A 24388-nucleotide genomic window follows, 5' to 3' on the forward strand; every position below is an offset into this window, starting at 1 on the left:
CAAAGACACAGGCTGACCACGTGAATGATTTGAAAAAGTTCTTCGAAGGTATGACCTTAAGCTCAATCCAGCCAAATGTGCGTTCGGGGTTCCATCTGGGAAACTCCTCGGTTTTATAGTTAGTCGGAGAGGCATCGAATTGGATCCATCTAAGATAAAGTCCATTCGAGATCTGCCACCCCCGAGGAACAAAAAGGAGGTCATGAGTTTGCTCGGAAGGTTGAACTACATCAGTAGGTTCATTGCTCAGCTCACAACCACGTGCAAGCCCATCTTTAAGTTGCTGAAAAAGGATGCTGCAATCAAGTGGACAGACGATTGCCAAAATGCTATTGACAGGATCAAAGATTATCTATCAAAACCCCCTGTACTGGTCCCACCTGAACCTGGTAGGCCTTTGTTTTTATATCTATTGGTGATGGATAATTCTTTTGGATGCGTTCTGGGGCAACATGATGCGACAGGCAAAAAGGAACAAGGAATATATTATTTGAGCAAGAAGTTCACAAATTATGAGGTTAAGTACACCCTTTTAGAAAGGACATGTTGTGCTTTGACTTGGGTCGCTCAGAAGTTGAGACATTATCTTTTGGCCTATACTACTTACTTCATATCCAGAATGGATCCTCTGAAGTATATTTTCCAAAAGCCAATGCCCACCGGCAGGCTCGCAAAATGGCAAATCCTGCTCACAGAGTTCGACATCGTCTATGTCACTCGCACTGCGATGAAAGCACAGGCTTTGGCCGATCATTTGGCAGAGAATCCAGTTGATGATGAGTACAAGCCACTTATCACATACTTCCCAGACGAAGAGGTCAACTCAATAGAGGAAGTAGTTCCAGGCGACAACCCTCTATGGAAAATGTATTTTGATGGAGCTGTCAATATCAAAGGAGTTGGGATCGGGGCAATACTCATCTCACCTATTGGACAGTATTACCCTGCAACAACCCGACTTCGGTTCTTCTGTACCAATAATACGGCAGAATACGAAGCATGTATCATGGGTTTGAAAATGGCCCTTGATCTGGATGTGCATGAACTATTGGTTATGGGAGATTCTGACTTGCTTATCCGGCAAGCCCAAGGTGAATGGGAGACTCGAGACATCAAGCTTATTCCATATAGACAATGTGTACAAGATTTGAGCAAAAGATTCAAATCCATCAAGTTCAGGTACATTCCCAGATTTCACAACGAGCTAGCCGATGCTTTAGCTACTTTAGCCTCGATGCTCCCTTATCCGGGAAACACCCATATCGATCCACTAGAAATCCAAGTGCGGAATCAACACGGTTACTGCAATACAATTGAGACAGAACCAGATGGTGAACCATGGTATCATGACATAAAACGATTCCTGAAAATGAGAGAATACCTAGATCATGCCAAGGGAGATCAAAAAAGAACTATAAGGAGGCTCGCCAACGGTTTCTTCCTGAATGGGGAAATTTTGTACAAAAGGACCCCAGATTTGAACTTGTTGAGATGTGTAGATGCAACAGAAGCTGAGCGGATCATGAGTGAAGTGCATTCGGGGGTATGCGGACCTCACATGAATGAATATATTTTGGCGAAGAAGATTCTGCGGGCAGGGTATTATTGGCTTACAATGGAGCGAGATTGCTTCAGTTTTGTTCGCAAGTGTCACCAATGCCAGATTCATGGTGACCTGATTCACTCGCCACCTTCAGAGTTGCATCCCATGTCCTCTCCTTGGCCTTTCGTTGCTTGGGGAATAGATGTTATTGGGCCAATTGAGCCAAAGGCTTCAAATGGGCATAGATTCATTTTGGTTTCAATTGATTACTTCACCAAGTGGGTGGAAGCTGTCACCTTCAAAGCAGTCACCAAGAAAGCAGTGGTAGACTTTGTTCATTCCAACATCATCTGCCGCTTTGGTATCCCAAATACCATTATCACTGACAATGCAACCAATCTCAATAGTCATTTGATGAAGGAGGTATGCGAGCAATTTAAAATTATGCATCGCCATTCTACCCCTTACCGGCCAAAATCCAATGGAGCCGTTGAAGCGGCGAACAAGAACATCAAGAAGATTCTTAGGAAAATGATCCAAGGCTCGAGACAATGGCATGAAAAGTTGCCTTTTGCTCTTCTGGGATACCGCACGACTGCTCGCACATCTGTTGGTGCAACTCCTTATCTGTTGGTATATGGGACAGAAGCTGTAATACTGGCTGAAGTCGAAATTCCCTCTCTTCGGATAATTGTGGAGTCGGAGATTGAAGATGCAGAATGGGTAAAGACCCGATTAGAACAACTAATGTTTATTGATGAGAAACGGCTAGCAGCAGTGTGCTTTGGCCAGTTATACCAGCAAAGAATGGCACGCGCTTACAACAAGAAAGTGCGTCCAAGGTACTTCGAGGTAGGCCAACTCGTTCTGAAATACGTTCTTCCACACCAAGTAGAAGCTAAAGGAAAGTTCGCCCCAAACTGGAAAGGACCCTACATCATCAAGAAAGTGTTACCAAAAGGGGCCTTGCACTTGGTAGATGAAGAAGGACGGGAACCAGACATGACTATTAATGCAGATGCAGTCAAAAGATATTAGGTCTGATATATACCCACTGTGGAACTTTCGCGCATGATTTTCTTAGATCGAGATGACGAAGGCTACCATTGCTCGCTATTCCAAGCAAGTGTCACCCTTTTGTTACCCCTTTTAAGCTGTATTTTTCTTCTACCTTGTTTTCCACTTTTTGGAACATGTGTACTTGCAAAAAAAAAAAAAAACAAATTTTCTGAGTTTATTGAACTACGTCCGACCTGATTCCGAAAGGATACGTAGGCAGCCTTACCCTGGGTTCAGTCCCATTGCAACAAAAATCCATATTCCCAATATTCCAAAACTGGGGTAGAAGTTTGTTTTTTTCTTACAGTTTGTTCCTGTAGAAACAGTTCCAAAAAATTCAGTTCAAGGTTCCTTTCACCTTTTCCTGTTAAGAACTTCTGATCGATCTTTGAGAATACTTGAAGTCCCCATGCCAGGGGCTTCAGCCAACCTTCCGCGTGTCGTATCTTAGTGAAAAAAAAAAAAGAAAAGAAAAGAAAAGAAATGAGAGAGTCTTATCGGTGAAAACCCGTATAGGAATTGTAAGGCGACAATGATTAGAGAAATGAGAGAGGTCAGTTAGCGAAAACCCGCAAAGGGCGCTACTAGCCGAATGAGGTTTTTCGATGCTCCGGCATGAGCACAACTAAGACAGTTTCAAGATGAACATTTGCGACATATTTTGAGAATTAGACAGCTCAGACAGGTCAGGCGTCCAGTCCAAAATGCATGTCATGATTCATTGAAGTCGGCACATATCTCCAGATAAGTCTCCTTATTTCTCTCCCCGAAAGGGACACCTTTTATTTCCAATTGCTCTTCTATTCTTTTCCATAATTTTTCTTAGATTCCCTTTCGGTCTAATCTTGCATCAAAAGCAAAGCAAAACTGGCTGCAAAACTAGCTACAGTTTCCCCGTAATACCGAGCATAATTTGGAGCATATACGGCATTGACGAAGGCAGGAATCCATATGTGATCTCTTTTGATAAGGCGGACAAATTGTCTCTAAGAAACTGAAAAGGCCAAGACAAGCAAGACTTGCTTCATGGGAAAAGTTGATAAGCACTACAGACACAAACTGGTTCTGAGTGCAAGGCAACTAAGTTTGATTTTAAAGAAGAATTACTCTGCCTTAGATACAAGGGTTAACGGTACCGTGGACATCTGGGTATGAAACAACCAGGGGAGACGTCAGAAAGACAAAGTCTCCTGAAAATGATACAAAGTATCCGAGCATCTCGGTACTACTCTGATAGAATCAGTTCTTCGACAACGGGGTGTCTGTGAACTCAAACTCCTCAGTGCATCAAGGCCACAAACTGACCACCACTTTAAAAACTCACAAATTTTCTTTGTTTGAAGTAGGAACAAAGCAGTGCAGAATGGTGATTTCTAAAGGACGAATGTCACCAAAGGTAAGTTTCCTCAAAATCTCCACTTTCCTTTATTTTTAGCATGCATAACTATTGTTCATACCTCTCATTTTCGTCGCTTAACCCAGGTAGAACTTTTTCGCCTAGGGGGATCCAGCACATATTTCCGGGTAGAAGTACTCTTCGCCTAAGCTTGTTTTACGTAGTTTAACCCGGGTAGAAACTTTTCGCCTAGGGGGATACAACTCTAGTTCCGGGTAGAAGTACTCTTCGCCCAGGTTATTTTTTCGTAGCTTAACCCAAGTAGAACCTTTTTGCCTAGGGGGATCCAACTCATAGGTCCGGGTAGAAGTACTCTTCGCTCAGGATGTTTTACGTAGTTTAACCCAGGTAGAACCTTTTCGCCTAGGGGGATCCAGCACATAGTTCCGGGTAGAAGTACTCTTCGCTCAGGATATTTTATGTAGCTTAACCTAGGTAGAACCTTTTCGCCTAAAGGGATCCAGCTTATATTTTCGGGTAGAAGTACTCTTTGCCCAGGCTTGCTTTTCGTCGCTTAACCTAGGTAGAACTTTTTCGCCTAGGGGGATCCAGCACATATTTCCGGGTAGAAGTACTCTTCGCCTAAGCTTGCTTTTCATAGCTTAACCCAAGTAGAACCTTTTTGCCTAAGGGGATCCAGCTTATATTTCCAGGTAGAAGTACTCTTTGCCCAGGCTTGCTTTTCGTCGCTTAACCTAGGTAGAACTTTTTCGCCTAGGGGGATCCAGCACATATTTCCGGGTAGAAGTACTCTTCGCCTAAGCTTGCTTTTCATAGCTTAACTCAGGTAGAACCTTTTTGCCTAAGGGGATCCAGCTCATATTTTCAGGTAGAAGTACTCTTTGCCCAGGCTTGCTTTTCGTCCCTTAACCCAGGTAGAACCTTTTTACCTAGGGGGATCCAACTCATAGTTTCGGGTAAAAGTACTATTCGCTCAGAATATTTTACGTAGCTTAACTCAGGTAGAATCGTTTCGCCTAGGGGGATCCAGCTCATATTTCCGGGTGGAAAAACTCTTTGTCCAGTTTTGTTTTTCATAGTTTAACCCAGATAGAACTTTTTCACCAAGGGGATTCAACATTCTTTTTCCCAGTAATACAGGGCACCAACCCCTGGTTACATTTCCTTTTTAGTAATACAGGGCGCCAACCCCTGGTTATATTTTCTTTTTAGTAATACAGGGCACCAACCCCTGGTTACATTTTCTTTTTAGTAATACAGGGCTCCAACCCCTGGTTACATTTGCTTTTCAGTAATATAGGGCGCCAACCCCTAGTTATATTTTCTTTTTAGTAATACAGGGCACCAACCCTTGGTTACATTTTCTTTTTAGTAATACAGGGCGCCAACCCCTGGTTATATTTCCTTTTCAGTATAGGGTACACCAATCCCCGATCTCCTTACCAGTATAGGCTACACCAATCCCTAGCTGTGTTATCCAACATAGGATACTTCATTCCCTAGTTGATTTGAGCTTAAATGCATGGTACACCACTCCCTGATATCATTGCCAATATAGGGTATCCCATTACCTTGCCATATTTTCCCAATATAAGGTACACCAATACTTAGTTGAGACATTCTTTTGGGATCATGACCTTTTCAGGATACACCATTCCCTTTTATTTGCTTTCAATAAACAAGTAGTTTAGAATTTTGTTACAATAATTCACGAAATTTTCCTAGTGAAAACTGGGGCAGAAAAATTTCGTTCGTTTGTTTGTTGTGATGCCTGAGCAGGTTTTACCTTGAGGCACAGTGTTCGAGATGAACAAAAGAAAAGTCTCAATCCAAAATAAAGAAAAGAAAAGGAAAAGAAAGTGAATCCAAATGCAGAAGCAGATGGAAAGGATACGGACTATTCAAGACATGACTGAAGTTACGAGCTTCACATTTCCCGTTTTGCTCAGAAGAAGTCGTAGAAGAATGAACTAGCATTTACAACTAGCAAGCATCAAGGTTCAGATCAGAGTTTGCATGAACAACCAGTCAAGATTCAAGATCAAGCTTCAAAAGACTTATATATAGGAATCTTTTAACTCATAGTTGATAGGCTTGTTTAGTTTCTTTCAATTTTGATGTAATAGCAAGACCACATACCGGAACTAGCATTTACAACTAGCAAACATCAAGGTTCAGATCAGAGTTTGCATGAACAACCAGTCAAGATTCAAGATCAAGCTTCAAAAGACTTATAGATAGGAATCTTGTAACTCATAGTTGATAGGCTTGTTTAGTTTCTTTCAATTTTGATGTAATAGCAAGACCACAGACCGGAGCCTCGACGGAACCTCACTCGACTCTCCAACTCATCATTCCATCACTTTTCTTGAACTACACGCGACCTGATTTACTTATAACCCGGGATATGTAGGCAGTCCAAAATCAGGACTCGGTTGCACCTTTTTCTTTTATTTTCTTCCTCTTTTGAGTAACGATATGGTCAAAACTTAGTCACACAGCTCACTTTATCTTTGCCTGAAAACTTTTAATGTTTCCAAGCAAAGAGGGGCATGCTGTGAGCACCTAATTTTTTACCGTGCTTGAATATTTCCCGCTCCCATCTTCCCACGCATGTCCCCCACTCTTTGTCCCCCACACTTTGTCCCCACTCCACTTTCTCTTGTCCCCCATGCTTGTCTCCCCACACTTTGCTCCCCATTCCACTCTCCATTGTTCCCCACTCCTTGTCCCCCATGCTTGTCCCCTATCATAAACCCCATACCCATTTTCAGCTATTAAAAGACACACATAACACACAAAAAGAGAGGGCTCTCACTCATTCTCTCATCTTCAACAGGGAAGCAACAACCGCATCCTCTCATGGCTAACACCCTTCTGCTCATTTCTTCTTGAAAAAGAAAACAACCTCCAAACTCTCTCATCTCACTCATCTCACTCACTCACTTTCATAGACTCATGGATATTGACCTCACTCACTGCACTCGCATACAATAGCATCTGAAATTCAAAAACGAGAAAAGCTTCAAAATTTGAGATTAAAAAAAAAGGTTTTGAAGAAGAGAAGGAAAAATAGAGTTGTAGCTGATTTTCAGTCGCCATTTGACTATTCTTGAGGCCTTACTGCTGCTGCCAAGCTTTGTTTGGCTATTGAAAATTTTATTGTTGCTGGTAATTGTACTGCTGTAGTTGGGATTCATCTTCAGAGTTCAACACCTTTGTTTGGATTCCTATTCTGTTATTATTCTGCTCTTAGGTATGTACAATCCAACTGAAAATTACTTTTCAAATATAATCTGAGAAATTGGGTATTGTGTTCCATATTTGTGTTTGTTCACTTAGAATCGGCATGTTCTGGTTGTTTAAATTGTTTGGATTCCTTATTGTTTTGTGATATTGATTATGTGTTAAAAAAGGGGATAGAATGTCCATTGATATCTGTTCACATAATTATTTCATTATTAGAGATTATACCATGTTTAAATAATAGTCTATGTTGTGAGTCGATTTTAAGAGTAGTATGCTTTCAAATTCAACCGCTATTTGGACATATCTATTTCTGAAAGAGTCCGACTCTTTGTGCACTTGAATGAGCGTAGTAATTATGAGGTTTAACTTTTTCGTTTTTTGAAGGCAGTGTGTTGGAAATTGTGGAGTATAATGTATTATGTCGTTTCATCTCAAAGTAGCTTGTTAAAATATTAGTTTTAAGTTTTTGAGAATAATCTGTTGTATGTGATTCAAATGGGTTCAATTGTAAAACAGTCATGAAATAATTTTGGCCTACAGTTGGACCAAGCTTTAAAATTTCATGTGTACATCAATTAATTCCAATAAAAATAAGATTTTTGTTACTAATTAATTAACTCATTCTTTTTAGTAATTAATTTAAATGCTAGACAATTAATAGCCGCGCTTTAACTTCACGGACTCGCTTGCGTAGCGTGATGTTTAATATTCAATTGATTCAAACAATCTCATATCATATCCATTAGCTTTAATTAATTACTAAATTAGTTAATCCCTTGATATAAATCGCGGATTCATTTGCGTAGCGCGATAGTTGACATTTAACAAATTCCAAAATCAATTTATTCGAATTTAGTAATTTCAAAAGTAAATTCGGTCGCACGTTTGCCTGCGTGGTGTGGTTAGGACAATTTAATGTTATTCAAAATTTTTTTTAATAATTTTAATAATTAAAAGCGGATAGATAAAGCACGAAAACCAATAAATCACAGTTTATCCAAAATTAATTCAAGCCAAATATAGTCAATAAAGCGACCGTGCTAGAACCACGCGACACGGGGAATGCCTTACACCTTCTCCCCGGTCAACAGAATTCCTTACCCGGACTTTGTTTTCGTAGACCAATAATAATAGAGTCAAACATTCCTTTGACTAGGGATTCAAATAAAAGGTGACTTGGAACGCCCAAAAACTCAATTCCAAGTGGCGACTCTGTAAATAAAATAGTCCCTACTCAAGTTTGTCACTTTAATGGGAAAAATTCTTTAACCTACACCAATTCATAATACATATTTATCCTTGGGGCTGTTGTAGTTCTTTATCTTGTATTCCCCTCAGTATGTTCCTCTCCCGACATTTCCTGTTTAGTTCTTCATTTCTGTTATTTGTATATACACTGTTAAATTGTACAAGTTGATTTGTAGGTGCCTTGCCTTAGCCTCGTCACTACTTTGTCGAGGTTAGGCTCGACACTTACCAGTACATGGGGTCGGTTGTACTAATGCTGCACTCTGCACTTTCTGTGCAGATTTTGATACCGACTCGGGTTGATCGAGATTTTGTTATTGGTCCGCTGTCCGGAGACTCAAGGTAGATCTGTCGACGTTCACAGACCTTGAAGTCCCGTCTATCTTTTGTGTTCTACTGTTTCTTTCATTTAGACAGTTGTATTTCTTTCAGACTATTACTTGTAATAAATTTTAGAATGCTCGTGAATTGTGACTCCAAATTCGGGTGGTAGTAATTAATACCGTTTTATTATATTTCATCTTAGTTAATTATTCTTAATTACTGAATGGAAATAAGGAATTGGTTTAATGATTTTCTAACGTTGGCTTGCCTAGCAATTGAAATGTTAGGCGCTATCACGGTCCCGTCGGTGGAAAATTCCGGGTCGTGACCGAAGCATTCTCTCTTCATTAAACATTTTGTGTCTCGAAGAAAATTCTCTACTATACAAACCTCATGCTTATGATATTGTGAGAAGCGGCTCAAGAGCCAAAGTGCAAATATACACTCGGGGACTACCATCGATGATATGCATATTCGAGTTATCTAAACACAAATGCATAAGACCTCGAAGAGGCACCCCTTGATCTATAGGCTAAGGCCACCGTTCTCAGGGACTGACATTTCAAACAAATTCAAAATGTTATTGGGTAATAAGCCCAAGAGGCATACCCGAAGGCTACGGCCAAACTAAAGGCTGCGGCCTAAATAACGCAACTCGGAGACGTCCGAATTCCGCAATAACTAATGGCCTTAAATTTTTTTGAAAAATCGGTTAAAAAGGCAACCCTCGGTAAATAATCAAAAGGTCTTCGATAAAAACAGCCCTCGAAAAACCTTAAGAGGTATCAAATTATCTTAACACAAACATGCTAAGGCACAAAAAGCAAAAGGGTTTCAACCGTCATCGGACCCTTAAAAAACCCAATGGGTAAAAAATACATGTTAAGGCATACAGAAATTTTTACTAAGTCTTTTAAGCCGAAAGGGGGAAATAATAGCCATCTTTTAGAGGTCATATAGGCCCAACCTAAAAGGGCCTAAGGGCCAATACATTTAGAGTTCGAGACCTTGTTCTCACTCAACTCGGACATAAGGGTTCCACTATTCCGAGTTCAAATAAAGCTGACTTGAATTTAGTTCAAAGATCCGCCATAAAACCTTAAGGGATATGTTACTGTAAGTTCGAAAATTACCCATTATTTGATAAAAACCCTAAGGGTTTGCTCTATTCTAAGTTCGAAACTTACTCAAACTTAGTTATAAAAATAGTGCAGTCATGGCATCGATCAAGCCATCCGAAATCTCGAACATATTATTGAGTTTGGGGACTCGCCCTTGCGTGTCTAAAAAACCTAAGGATTTGTTTTAAGTTTGAGCTAGTGTTCACTCAATTACAGAGGCCGCAACAACAAAATTTTCACAAGGCAAACGCACAAAACATGTTTGAACATAAAACTGAGAAGGCATTTAAAAGAAGTTTTTCTATTATATATTGATAAAAAAGGTTATGTGAGACCGATCAGGGTCTTACAAAAAGAGAAACTAAGTCCTAACTACGGCCGATTTCGACCTCTTCTCTGGGAGCAACTTCTCCTTCAGGCCCCTTATCGGATCCGCCTCGACTGCCTTCTTCATCATCGTCTTCGTCATCGAAGGAGGCAAGCTGCCTGGCTTCAGCTTCAAGCACCTTGGCTTGGGCTATCTCCTCGGAGAGGTCAAAACCTCGAGCATGGATTTACTTGAGGGTTTTCCTATGGGATTGATACTTTGCCGAGTCAATGATCCATCGCTCTCGGTCAGAAGCCTCCCTTAGCTGCATTTGAGAAGCCTCAGTATCGGCCCGGTACATGGCAATGGACTTGTCCTCCATGACCTTTGTCTTCTCGATCTCTGCATTGGCCTCAGCAAGCCCGGTTTCAAGATCCTCGATCCTCTTGGTTTGGACCGAACTTTTCTCTTTGATGCCCCGAAGTTGAACCTCGGCAGATGACAGTTTGGCCAAGGTAGTTTTTTTTTCCGCAGCCAGGCGGTCCATATTCTCCTTCCACCGATCACAATCGGCATTGACCTGATCGACTTCTCCCCGAAGCAGCTCGATCATTTTGACCTTTTGCTGCAGCTGAGATAGTGAAGTATTAGCCTCCACAGTTGGGTCGAGTCCATACTCTATCAAAAGGATGGTTACATGCTTATCTAGTTCGGCCTCTTCCTCATGAGCCTTGGCAGAATCCTCTTGAAAGTCCTTTATAGTTTTGTCTTTTTGGCCACAAAGAAGCTTCAGAGCATTTCTCTCCTCCGAGACCTTTTGGAGCTCGGTTTCACACTGGCTAAGGTCAGCTCAAAACTTGGCAAAGGACTATACAAAAAAAGGAAAACACAAGTCAGATTTAGAGAAAAAAGAGTAAAGAAAAGAAGTGCAGTAACTGATTCTTACCCGAGATAAGAGACGTTAGGCCTCTTCTAAAAGAATAGAAGTGTCATTGATATCAGAGGCATCATCGACTCCAGTAAAGAAATCCCAAAAGGGATCCCCTACACTAGACCCTCCGCCTATATCAGGGGTCTTCAACTCTCGAGCCTCCCTTAGTGCCTTCTCAGAAAAAGACGGAAGAGATGGCAAGTGACCTGCTATCATGGTCCCGAGCAAGTCGCTCGGGACACTCTGATCGATCTTCGGGGTCTCAGAACCGGCCCCGCCCGGTGTAGTTGCATATGGCCGAGAAACGATCTCAACCTCTGATGATTCGGGATCCTCACCCGATTTCTTTTTGGAAGCCTCCTCGACACGAGGCTTGATTTTAGCAGCCGCCGTCGACTCAGAAGGTTTGGTGACCTCGACGGCTTTCCTAGGTCGGACCGTCAGTGCCGAGACATTTTCCTTTTCTTCCTCTTCTTCATCTCTCAGTTTTTGGACCGAGTCCATCGTGAGAGAGATTACTTTCCTCCTCACCCTTCGAGGTTTGGTCTTGGCATCCTCGGACTGCGAGGCACTCTTCGCCACTCGAGGGCCTCAAAATGGCATCCTTGTTCAGGCCTGCATGAAAGAAAATTAGTGATAAATGAAGTACAAAAAGTGTTTCAGAACATGAAAAAGGAGATCCTTACCGTGGTTCTTGGCCTCCCATCTGCCCTTTGCCAAATCACGCCATGCACGTTCGGTATAAGTGGAAGTTGAGGCTAACTTCCGAATCCAATATTCGAGGTCAGGCACCGCTTGAGGCATCCAAGGAATAGCTGCATGTCGAAAGGGGATATTAGGCAAAGTCGAAAAAGGCACGAAGAACAAAGTTTAAAAGATCACTTACGGTCAAAGTTCCACTCCTCAGGGAACGACATCTTCTCCTCCGGGATAATGTCGCGAGTCTTCACCCTTATAAAACGGCTCATCCAATCACGATCCTTGTCATCGTCGATGCTCGAGAACAAGGCCTTCGTTGCCCGACGTTGGAGCCTGATTAGTCCTCGATATATTCGAGGTCGGTACAACCGCATGAGGTGATTTAAAGTAAACTCCAGCCCCTCGGCCTTGCTAGAAAAGAAGCGCAACATGATTACTATGCGCCATAGAGAAGGGTGGATTTGGCCGAGGGTGACCTGATATCTTTTACAGAGATCAATAATCACTGGGTCGAGGGGACCCAATGTGAAGGGGTAAGTGTAAACACTTCGGAACCCCTCCACATAAGCGGTGATGCTCTCTTCGGGAGCAGGAATTTGCACCACGACCTCGGGACCCCAGTTGCAGTCCCTCTTCATGTCCTCGAGGTGACTCTTCGTTATCGAGCACATGTACATCGATACATGCTCGCATCGGCCCGGGATCGATGAAGGGTTTTCGACCTTGAAGTCGGATTTTAGAGTACACGGGCCGGGAACGTACTCGTGGGGAAGCGGTTCCACCAGCGCCTTGTTGCCGGACGACCGGGAAGAGGAGTAAGAAGCTTTCTCCTTCTGCGGTACGATCTTTGAGGTTTTTGCCATTGATATAAGTAAATGAGGGCGAAGGAAGATGAAAAACTGGTGGTTTCGGTGCTAACGAAGGTGGCTCTACAAACGGCGAAAAGGAGGAGACGAAAAGAGTGAGAAGACTTAGAGGTTTGATTAGAGCAAAAGTAAAGTTTGATTCAATGAAGGAGCGGGTATTTATAGGTTCATAACGACGGGTTGGTAGCGCTAGTGGCCGACCGCTAACTAACATGCATTAATGATTTGGGGAACTAAATGGACGTTTCGGTCACATCCGTTGCTTACGTCATGAGGACGACGTCATAATCGAGGTTTCAGAAAATCGAGGCTCAAACCGTTTCTTATCATTTTATTCCAAGAAACGTGGGGACTATCTGTATACGGTCGAAATCGGGCATGTCCGATTTCATAGGCACGAGGAGATGCCTCGAGAGTAAGCTCGTAATAGACCAGGCTCGAGGTCAATGGTAGAATATGGAGCATGAAGATTGAAGTGCTCGCTGAAGATCGAGACCGAGCATAATAACGGAATGGCGAGATATTAGCAACCAACCGAAGAGCTCGGCGAAAATCCCGGAATCGATCGAATCAAGCGGTTATTGACACCAATCATGGGATTTGTTTCCGTTATTAGAATTGTACTTTATTTAGGATTCCTCTACTATATAAAGAGGGACCCCATTCATTTGTAAACATGATTTGACTGATAATAATATACACAAACGCTGCTCTCTATTTCACTTACTATCAATTACTGTTCATCATTGTTTATTTTCTGTTCTTTACTGTTCTTGTTACCCAACCTTGAGACCATCTCGAATCGAGGTCGAAAGCACTGCTAGAACACTGGTTTGATTTATTTTACTATTCAGATTATCTATTCAATTCCTTGTTTATTAATTGGTAGTGGATTAAATCACGTATCCTTAAAACCACTAAATAAGTTTAATTGTTACTAGAATTTTAGGGTAAACATATTATTTCACTATTACTTTGTTAAATATTTGATAAGTAAATATATATTTAGTAAAAATATAAAAAATTGACAAACATATTATCGATTAAAATATTCTTATGGGAGAATTCTATTAGTAACACATAATAGTTATTTTTTAGTCGTCTAACAATAATTGTTCGTTGATGTACACTTTCAGGTTAACCAAATTTAGTAATTAAACATAAAAATCAATATGATACCTAAATATTAATAATCACTTCACATTCGAAAAAGATATAAGAATTTAATAGATCTTAACATATGATATGAATATGGAAGAACAAAGAGAGAGACGCATTCCAGTAACACTTGATAAGAAGGTGATCATACAACTCATTATTTAAGGTCAATAAATATGAAGCACTTCATATTCTATTAAAATTTATATCCCGCAAGAGAATCCCAAATATTTCTAGACATTTTAAAAAAAAATTCTATATAAAATCTTAAAAGTATATATAAAAATTATATATTTATATGTCGGGTTGGTTCGGATTTTTTACTCAATACCAAACCAAGTCAGATTTTTTAATCGGTTTGGTTTGACTTTTCAGTTTGGTGCGGTTTTTCAGTTCGGTTTGTACACCCTTAAACACAAGTAAAAGTGTGGGCATTATCGTTCATTACATTTTTAATCACATCATCAAGATGTCACAATGATTTCAAAAATATCACATAGAATGTTTCTGTTTTATGTTTCTTTTTAGAAAAAATAAGATTATAAAATAATATATGCTCCGTTTTGGAGCTAAAATTGAAGAGTGTTTTGAGACCAGTTGCAATTAGTAAAGCGAATTTTGTGAAAAGAATTAGCATTCAAGTATGTCTCACAACACGTGGAAAATAATAAAGCGAACTGTGTAAAAGAGTACGCCTGTTAGAATGCCTAAGATAAAATCAGAAAAAAAATATTTCACACTGAAAGCCGCTATCAAGTTAAAAATCTAAAACAACTGGTAACTGTAAGAAATCATAACCTATAAATATAATAAATAACAAGTTATTACAAGTTAAAATACACTGATTTATTTATATTTGTCAAACTCATTTTAGCTGTAGTTTAATATTTGATCAGATTAGTGTGGCCTTAAGTCCGTGTGATTCACTTTGGGCCACTTGTTGGTCCAGTTCTTTGGAAATGGCAAGTTACCTCTGCGAGACTTTCTTTAAAGCTTGGGCCTCCAGTGACATATTTGTGGATGAAGTGCAGCAATAGTCACTTTTAAGCCCATTATTTCAAATATATCCATAATTTATAATATATTTAAAGACTAACCAATTCACCTAAACTATGTATCCTGAATTTAGAAATTCAGAATTTTAGTATCCTGAATTTTTGACCTGCTAATTTGAAATTCAGGACTAAGTGTCTTAAATTTCTGAACTACTAATTTAAAATTCAGGACATAAGATTCGAATTTCAGGACACAGTTTTTGAACTTTAGGACATGATGTCCTGAGGTTTGAGCGAAATTGGCTAATCTTTAAACACATTATAAATTGTGGATATATTTTAAACAATATGCTTAAAAATGGCTACCTGGTGTCAGTTTTTTAAAAGGCGTTTTCGGGGCGAGCCGTACCAAAAATGCCCCGGGACGATGGTGTGGGGCGAAAGTCTCAAGAGGCGTACGCTCAGCAATTTGTGGCGTACACCCGGGCGTTCGGGGCATACACCCGATTGTTCGGGGCATACACCCGATTGTTCGGGGCGTATGCCCGGGCATTTGAGGCGCGTTTTTTCAGTGAGGAGTAAACCCCATAGACTTTCAAATTAAAATAAAATTTGTTGAATAAATCCTGCATATAATACCCAAATTCTCAAAAGTCAGTTTAGTAATTACTCAAAAGGTTTAAAAAGGAACTCAAAAGTATTAAATTTAAAAGTCAAGATCTTTTTTATTGATTATAGCCCTAATTCATGATTTTTCCCAATTCTTTATCTTGTCCGCTAGTCTACTAATATCTCCCAAAAGCAACGAATATTTAATTTTTTTTTACAAATACAAAGAAAACTCCATTCTCCTTCATAGCAGCAAGTTCAAAGTTCAAATTGCACGTTAATCATCTTTTTTGTTCCTCCATGTAGAAAACTTTATTCTTTTAGACTCAAGTTACTTGTGATTGTAAGTAGCGTATAATAGATTATTTTGATTAGTGTTTTGTGGGAATGGAGCACATATATATATATTTCACATATTTATAGTTTTCTTCAATTTTTATGCAATTTTACCTTTTATAAATATTTACTGTTATTATATTATTTTATAAAATATTAAATATTAACTACCTATGGGACTTACGCCTCGTGCCTCGGGGCTTACGGCTCAATGAGGCATATGCAAAACGTCTCGACTCAAGCCCACACCTTTTAAAACAGTGCCTGCTGTCATTTTCACGAGATTTGTCAAGTGACAACCTTTTATCTTTTGTTGAACCCAACGTCAGTGCAAATCCACACAAATCAAATAACTACTCTGCAATCAACATCAATCTCCGGCGGATTCGTTAAGTCAGTGAAAAGGTATTGCTTAATCGTAGGAGTTGAAACGGCAACAGCAAACAAATTCAAACTCACGTCAAAACACAAAAGACCTGGCTTTTTAGTTTGTAGTTAAGTAACGGAAAACAGAAATAGTTCCATCTGAGCTTAACATGTTCCCACTAGGAAACTGTAACATGAAAGTATAAAGGCAAATACTGCTCAGAGAACTCATTGGGCATAATATTTAAGCCTGCATTTCTGCTAAACGAAAGGATAACGCAAACCCATTCAGTACATCCCCGCCGATATATATGTGAAAGAGAACAAGAAACCTCAACCAAATAGTTAAACCGTAGAACATAACTTCGATCCCGGTTAAGTAGCTTAATATGCCATGTTACATCTCTTCAGATACATTAATCATAAGACAGGGCTCCAATTACTAATCCAAGTGGTCAGTGTCTCCACATTTTTGGTAATATCCTCTGCAGAATCACTTCTTAGTATGACCACAATATCCTCTGGATAGCTCTCTTTTACCTCCTCCACCAAAACTTGAAAGATATCACATTTAGCATTATCAGAAAGCTTTTGACCTGAGTAACCTCTGGGACAGTCAAACAGTTATTCTGTATTATATAAGGAAATGCTAGAGATGTATACAAACGAAAAAGGTAAGAATCAATTGATAGAATACCTCTTAATGAACCGATCATATAAGACAGAATTCTCAGTTTGAAGCACCACTACACGCTCAAAACAACGTTCAGGAAAGAAGTCACAGCCATGATGATCAATGATGTTTCCACCTTCTTCCATCAAGTTTTCAAGCTTATCACATACCTGGATAAAATCAAGAAAGAAAAGCACCACTAAAGAAAAAATGAAAAGCAATTGCTGTACAGATCTTCACGATGGATAGTTGTGATGCAAGGGAAAAGAATGTTCGGCACAGATTTTGTTAGAATTGCTTGATTATATGACAAGAAAATCATGTCCATAAAGCCGAACAAGATTGCATAAACAAGTCATAACATAACTTAAAATAGGAATTGACAGGAAAGCAGCTATGAGCGGCTTAATTTTATTACTTATGTTATTTTGTTTAACAAAACCATATTTTGACTAATAATGAAAATTTTCAGTTCAAATCAATTAATCAATCAACTATACTTCAGTTCCAAATTAGCTGGTATTGGCTATATGAATACACTATATCCATTAGGCTCAACTCAGGTCCAATTTATTTCTATACTAAATATGTTGTGCTTTGAATAGAACAACTTAAATAAAATTCAAATTAATACCACAACACAAGCTTTAACTGTTCGTGTTCATTAAGTCTGCAACTTCTGATATAATCTGTATGCAGTATTTAATTTTTTAGATTAAGGAAAAATATGGGTAAAATTTTCAAACTAAGAAATTACCTAAAATTAGATCAGTTTCACCAGTCAAGAGTTTTGGTTCCTTTTGGGAGAAGAAGAATGTTTAAGACTTACGAGGTCTTCGTTGATGTAGTAGCAATCGAAGGTATCATCCCAGCCGTTGCTCAGGTTTTTCTCATTAGCAAAGTCGCCGACGTTGATGTGGCGGAGTTGTGTCACCTCCGCCAGGGCAGACGCCGTAGTCGTCTTCCCTGTGCCCGGAGCTCCGGTGATAAGTATATTAGGTCTATTCCTGCAGCTGCTATTTTGCGCCATAGTCGTTTACCGTGCTTACAGAAAGTATACGAAACCAGCTGCCGAATTTAGAATGGTCTAAGGTAGGACAAGGCACCGGCGTCCCCTATTAGTCCGATCAACAACTAAATTTTTTTTGTAATATTAAATTAATAATAAATTTTTTTGTAATAATAAATTAATAATAGTAACTGAGCTGAGTCAGGTCAACTCTTTAACCTTTGTTTCAACCAAAATTAAATGTGTAAGAACAAAATAGTTTGCTTATCGACCAAACACACTCACGCAAGTATACGCGGTCGTCAAGTAATAAAGTGACTAAAAGTCGGATGTCGAACCCACGAGGACTTATGATTAACTATTAACTAAATTAGACTATCCCAATTATTTAAACAAGAATTAAATCTAAAAATATTTTATTCTAAACTAATTAAATAAGAAAATATAAATAATAAACTTTGAACAGAGAAAGAGCAGATTTTAATGATATCAATGTAATGAAAACGATCTAGGGTTATGGGCTATCTAACAATCCTATTGTATTCTTCAATTGAATTGACCGACTAATTTATCTAGCTTATTGGTTGGCAGGGTTAATGCTCATAAGAATCTGTCGAGTTCTTACTCGCCTATTCAAGCTAACCTAACGCCTATATGTCTATGGAGTTAGAATCAACAAGAACGCATTTATAATTCCTGTAAATCAACCAAGCAAGGCAATTAGGTATATGTCTATCCTAACCACGAATCCGTTCCCCGATGCCCGAGTTCAAGAACTTGCCCTACTCAATCCTATATGCAATATAGAATTCCCACTTTCGAGTTCAATTCTAGATTCGTAGATAATATTCAATTGGTGATCAAGCAATTAAATAATTAAGTGCAAGATTGAATAAATAAACTAATATGATAAATCAAGAAGTCAAAATCAATATCCGAATAACAATAGTCATGAAAGAACCACAACCCTAGAACGTGAAGTTTAACTCCATATAGACATGGTAGCCAAACAACAAATCATACAAAGAAACATAAAAATTACTAAGTTTGGTGGGAGAAAGAAGAAACTTGATGAATTCCGGCCTCCACAGCTTTTTCGTGGCTTTTTTTTCCCTTGCCAATATGTTAGATGACCTAAAAGAGGCGTTTTTGGCTTATATATTGCGTACCAAAGTCGTGGGCCAAAGTTCTCCTATTTCTAATCCAAATCAGATTCAGGGATTGATGCTAGGGTGGATGCGTCGCATCCACCTCGTCCTCCACTTCTCAGCTTCGGATGCTACGGTGGATGCTTCGCATCCACCTCTTCCTCCACTTCTCAGCTTCGGATGCTACGGTGGATGCTATGGGCCGACTTCACTGCTAAGGGTGCACGAAATCTGATCTTTTTCTAGATTGGATGCGACGCATCCAATCTCTCTTCCTCTACCTAGAGCACCTTTTATTCATATTTTTGCACTCCAAACACCCTAATTCACCACACACAACTCAATTAGTCATAAAACCAATAATTAAACCATGTTGGGCATTTTAAAGATCAAATAACATCAAGACGCGGTTAAAACATGGGTAAAGTAACATCAACACATATCGAAATATGCCAAACATCAGTTTATATACATAAAAAAACCTCAAATCATTTCTCTTTTTTGCGCTAGAGTAGTCCTTTGAAGTGGTCATCAACTTGCAATTTTGCTGCTACATCATTTGGTTTCTTAATACAAACTTCCAGTAAAACTTTTCATTGGTTCACCGTATATTTTTCAGGATCTCAATGTATAGTATAGCAGAAAAGCCTAGAAATCCTGCACGGTTGACAACAGCTCCCCTAAAATCTCACCATTCCCTCAATATAAAACAGTTACAGACTCTGCACCTCAGTCACAACACAAGTGAACCAAAAGTGATTAAATAAAACTTGCTTTTTTATTACGAGTTGAAATATGGGAAAGAGAAAGAGTCTGCTGCTATTAGTGCTGGTACTTTTCTCTGCACTAGTGTCCTCTGTTGGTGGGCATTGGAGAGAAAGAGAAGAGGGAGAAGAAAGTGAGCAAAGAACACAAGGAGAAAAATGGTTTTTGCTACGTCACTTACATGATGTAGTGAAAACTGAAGCAGGGGTCATGAAATTGGTGAAAGGTGGATATCGCAGAGGAACATCTTTCCATAGTCCAATGCATATTGGTTTCATCTCTATGGAACCCAATAGCCTCTTCATCCCTCAGTACCTTGATTCCAATCTTCTCCTCTTTGTTCACCATGGTAAACTTAATTTTTTCACTTTACCTTCGACAGTGATTTAAACTTTTTACGCTATCAGATCACATAAAACATAACTATACGCAATTCTTTTTTCAAAACAAGTGCCCGGAAAATAAGCCTGCAACAATATGTTAAAATAACATCAATTTTATATATAATGTTGGTGTATTTAGGTATGCTTTGCTTACTAAGCCAGAATGTTCATTTTCTATGAATTGAATACAGGGGAAGCAAGAGTTGGACACATCTACAGGGATGAATTAGCAGAAAGGAGTTTGAAGCCTGGAGATGTGTACACAATTCCTGCTGGATCAGCTTTCTATTTGGAGAATAGAGTTGAAAACCAGAGACTTCACATTATTTGCAGTATTGATGTTACCTCAGAATCCATGGGATGGCATGCTTTCCAGGTACCCTAAGCCAATTAATCAAAAATTTTGTAGTAACTCATGTAACTATTCCTTTTTTCCAAAGATTTTGTAGTAACTCATGTAACTATTTCGCAGTCTTTCTTCATTGGTGGTGGAATTTATCCTACATCCATTATTGCTGGATTCGACCATTCCACATTATCAACTGCTCTTAATGTAGGTACTCAAGTAATTTACCTTTGCTTGCTACATTTGTCAGTGGAAAAAAAAACTGAATCAAGATTAATATTGTATAACTGCAGGTCTCGGCAGCAGAACTAAGCACGTTCTTGACAAGGCAATCTTCCGGGCCAATCGTGCATTTATCTGGTTCTCATCACACACACATTTGGTCCAAATTCTTGGCCCAAGAACCCCACAAGAGACTAGCTCACTTGAAGAGGATTGCGAATTTTGAGGAAGAAACTATCCCAAAAGAAGAGGAATCAACATGGTCATTGAGGAAATTTTTATTTACTTTGTTAAACAGGGAAGACGTTGTCGAGAGAGTGAATCATAAAGCTCCATCAGCATATAATCTCTACAACAGGAAGGCCGATTTCAAGAACGAGTTTGGATGGAGCAAGAAGTTGGATGAGTCTAATTATTCTCCTCTAAAGATATCCGGCAATGGCGTTTATCTTGTCAATCTATCTCCGGTAATTACCCTCTCTTTATTCAAGGTCATTGATCATACATGAAAATATGTATTATAAAAAGTCGGAACTTATAGTCATGGAATTAAGCATGGTGGTGCAGTGATCCTACGCACTCAATGGCTTAAAAATCGTAAATTTGCCTAAGGCAAGTGGTGAACTTTGATTAAAAAAAATCTCAAATCTCCTATTGTGAAAGCAAACATTAGTTGACATGGTCCATGTATTGTAATAGTATGTTTTCTTTTTCTAGCTTACAAGTTTTATGTGAGTTTGTTGGTTAATGTAGGGATCCATGATGGCGCCTCATGTTAATCCAACAGCAATAGAGTATGGAATAGTTTTGAAAGGGACTGGCAGAGTCCAAATTGTGTATCCAAATGGGACTTTAGCCATGAATGCTAGAGTACGAGAAGGGGACGTTTTTTGGGTGCCGAGGTACTTCCCCTTCTGCCAAATTGCTTCAACAAATGGCCCGTTTGAGTTCTTTGGTTTCACGACATCAGCAAGGAGAAACCATCAGCAGTTCTTGGTGGGTAAAAACTCATTGATGCAGAGCTTGAGAGGGCCAGAATTTGCAGCTGCATTTGGTATAAGTGAGAAGAGACTTAAGAGGATTGCCAATGCTCAAAGTGAACAAGTCATCTTGCCATCATCGTCACCGGCTTCTCCTCATCATTACAAGGCAACAGAACCAGAGAGGAAGAAAATGGTCAAGTTTGAAAAGATGATAGGGAGCTTTGGCAATGACATGATCATGGGTTTTGATTAGTTTAGTTTAGTTTAGTTGAAATGCTAGCTAGTTGGGCTAGTCAAGTTTTGGCATGAAAGGTAGGAGGCAATCTTAGAATTATTTTGTTCTTTTTTGGTCTTTTTTTGTTTCTTTCGGTTCAATTTTGTTTCCTTGGCCGTCTTGGACACAAGATGCCATGCCCTTTCGAGTTTTGAATAAGACGGATTTGGTTCTTTTACGTTCCATTGATGGCTCGAACTGCATTAAGTATTTAGAGTTTCACTTGGCACTCGTGCATGGTTGGTATATGTCAACATGATAATTGAGATTATAATCTGAAAGAATTGATATCTTGAGAGTTTTAGTATTATAGATTTCAGTTCCTGATAACAAGATGCAGGTGATTAAACTCTACATTGGAAGAACTACATTTGCACGGCAGCACCATCACAACAGAGAAAAGAATGTTGAATAAGCTTGATCCATTTGTTCACTGTAGTTGAGATGTGTTGCACTGCAGTTCCTATGCATCTTTTAGCTTTTTAAGCAAATCTTACATTTATTAGAAGTTGCAGGAAGAAGAAGATGAGACACATTTGCGGACTAGTAAGAGATGGAAATTAAGCACATTTGATTAAACGAGCGAAATCCTGCAAGATGATCCACTAAAATTTTGATGTGAATTGTGCTTAATAATCTTTGTGCAACTGGAGATCCTTGACATTGCCACAACGAAAAGGGTGAGACTAGCATGCACCGATTGTAAAACGTGCTATGTGCAATTTTTCACCAAAAGTAGGGCTATAAGATTTATAAACTCCAGATCATTTAGTCCTTTGATGTTAAATACTTTGCACCTCTATCTTGATAATTAAGAGATGGTTTTTAGCCAAAAATCACTGAAGAACCTTCCTTAAAAGAAGCACTAGTTGAACAGTGCGTAATAAATTCTTTTCTGGAGATAATGTTAATATCAAAGTTTGCATATGACTTTGCAGACTTTACCAAGTATGAATGAGTGCTGGATTCATAAGGCTCTGTATTTTGCTTTGTTTTCAATTTTAATTGTATCTGAGTTTTCTTTTTTTTCATGCCCTAAAATTAGAGCTGTTAATATGAGCGGGGCCGGGCTAGCCCAGCCCAGCCCAGCCCACGTGGGTTTTAGCAATTGACGGGTTGAGCTGGGCTAGCCCACCATTTTGATGGGCCTTATAATGGTCAGCCCACCCCAACCCTATGTGGGCTGCGGGCCCCCAATGGCCGGCCCATCATTTTTTAAAAATATAATTTTTATTTTTTATTTAAGTTCTAACCTAAAAAAGATAAATATTGAAAAGTTAAAAAAATTTATTGAAAAAATTTCACAAAACTTAATAACTTTTATTACTGTTCCAATATATCACAATAAATACTAAAAAAAAGTAAAAGATAAGACTTTATTTCATTCACTAAAAGTCAAAACTCAAAACAAATTATTCAAGAGAACGTCCATGATGCTTATGTGATATCGAACATATCATTTTCATCAAACACATTTGAATCCGCTTGTGAGAATGTTGTCTTAATATCTTCACTTTCATCTACATCTATAATACGTATGCAATATTAATTAGTTAAATATTAAGAATAATTAAATTTTTAAAACTAATTAACGTTTTAAGACAAATCTTTTAATATGACGAGCTTAATAAACTTTAAGCTTGAGATACTCTTCTTCTTATTTTTTGTGTTATATACTTTTTATATTTTAAATATGTATTTTTATTAGGTGCAAGGGCCGGCTCAGCCCAGCCTCAGTCAAGCTTTGCGGGCCACGCGCTTACTCGAGTCGAGCTTAAAAGCCTCGTTTTTAAATGGGTTCCAAAAATTCTAACTCAACCCTGCTAAATCACGGGTTAGACTGGGTTGACCCAACAGGCCAAGCCCATATTTACAGCTCTACCTAAAATGATTGTACAAATGATAAATGACAGTCCATAGAGGTGCTCTTCTTAATTATTCACTGGGAAAAAGAAAAAAAAAAGAGACTCGATTCACACTATCATAAGATGCTAATAATTAGGACGCGTATCATATTTACATTACCATTGTGTTATGGTAAGTGATTTTAATGTCACCATGCATCTTAGACAAGAGTGAGTTGCTCTAGTGGTAAGCACCCTCAACTTCCAACCAAGAGGTTGTGAGTTCGAGTCACCCCAAGAGCAAGGTGGAGAGTTCTTGGAGTGAAGGAGCCGAGATTTCTATCGGAAACAGCCTCTCTACCCCATGGTAGGGGTAAGGTCTGCGTACACACTACCCTCCCCAGACCCCACTAGTGAGATTACTGCATACACACTACCCTCCCCAGACCCCACTAGTGAGATTATACTGGGTTGTTGTTGTTATTATAACAACACTTCACTATAACGATCAGGTTTTCTTTGAAACTAATTTTAATTATGTTATAATATATCTTCTATATATCTGGTTTGACT

The 24388-nt window shown here is 39.1% G+C and overlaps 2 protein-coding genes across 2 annotated transcripts; one reads left to right on the forward strand and one right to left on the reverse strand.

Moving 5' to 3' along the window:
- Positions 1-16399: 16399 nt before the first annotated feature.
- On the reverse strand, positions 16400-17985 carry LOC107773218 (adenylate kinase isoenzyme 6 homolog). Its single transcript, XM_016592662.2, has 3 exons — positions 17671-17985; positions 16866-17011; positions 16400-16775 (listed from the first exon to the last, which is right to left on the reverse strand). The coding sequence occupies exons 1-3, from the start codon at positions 17869-17871 to the stop codon at positions 16589-16591; spliced, it is 534 nt and encodes a 177-aa protein (XP_016448148.1). The 5' UTR covers positions 17872-17985; the 3' UTR covers positions 16400-16588.
- Positions 17986-19721: 1736 nt separating this feature from the next.
- On the forward strand, positions 19722-22154 carry LOC142178986 (vicilin-like seed storage protein At2g28490). The gene is made up of 5 exons (XM_075248807.1): positions 19722-20112; positions 20338-20522; positions 20619-20699; positions 20786-21181; positions 21468-22154. Exons 1-5 carry the CDS (start codon positions 19794-19796, stop codon positions 21948-21950), a joined length of 1464 nt encoding a protein of 487 aa, XP_075104908.1. The 5' UTR covers positions 19722-19793; the 3' UTR covers positions 21951-22154.
- Positions 22155-24388: the final 2234 nt, after the last annotated feature.

This window comes from Nicotiana tabacum, unplaced genomic scaffold, assembly GCF_000715075.1.
Source record: "Nicotiana tabacum cultivar K326 unplaced genomic scaffold, ASM71507v2 Un00128, whole genome shotgun sequence".
NCBI classification, from domain to species: domain Eukaryota; kingdom Viridiplantae; phylum Streptophyta; class Magnoliopsida; order Solanales; family Solanaceae; genus Nicotiana; species Nicotiana tabacum.

Coding starts and splice junctions, on each gene's coding strand:
- LOC107773218 (XM_016592662.2), bottom strand. CDS start 17,871: ATGGCGCAAAATAGCAGCTGCAGGAATAGACCTAATATACTTATCACC. Junction 17,012..17,670: donor ACTACATCAACGAAGACCTC/GTAAGTCTTAAA, acceptor GATTTTATCCAG/GTATGTGATAAGCTTGAAAA. Junction 16,776..16,865: donor TATGATCGGTTCATTAAGAG/GTATTCTATCAA, acceptor TGACTGTCCCAG/AGGTTACTCAGGTCAAAAGC.
- LOC142178986 (XM_075248807.1), top strand. CDS start 19,794: ATGGGAAAGAGAAAGAGTCTGCTGCTATTAGTGCTGGTACTTTTCTCT. Junction 20,113..20,337: donor TCTCCTCTTTGTTCACCATG/GTAAACTTAATT, acceptor AATTGAATACAG/GGGAAGCAAGAGTTGGACAC. Junction 20,700..20,785: donor CATTATCAACTGCTCTTAAT/GTAGGTACTCAA, acceptor GTATAACTGCAG/GTCTCGGCAGCAGAACTAAG.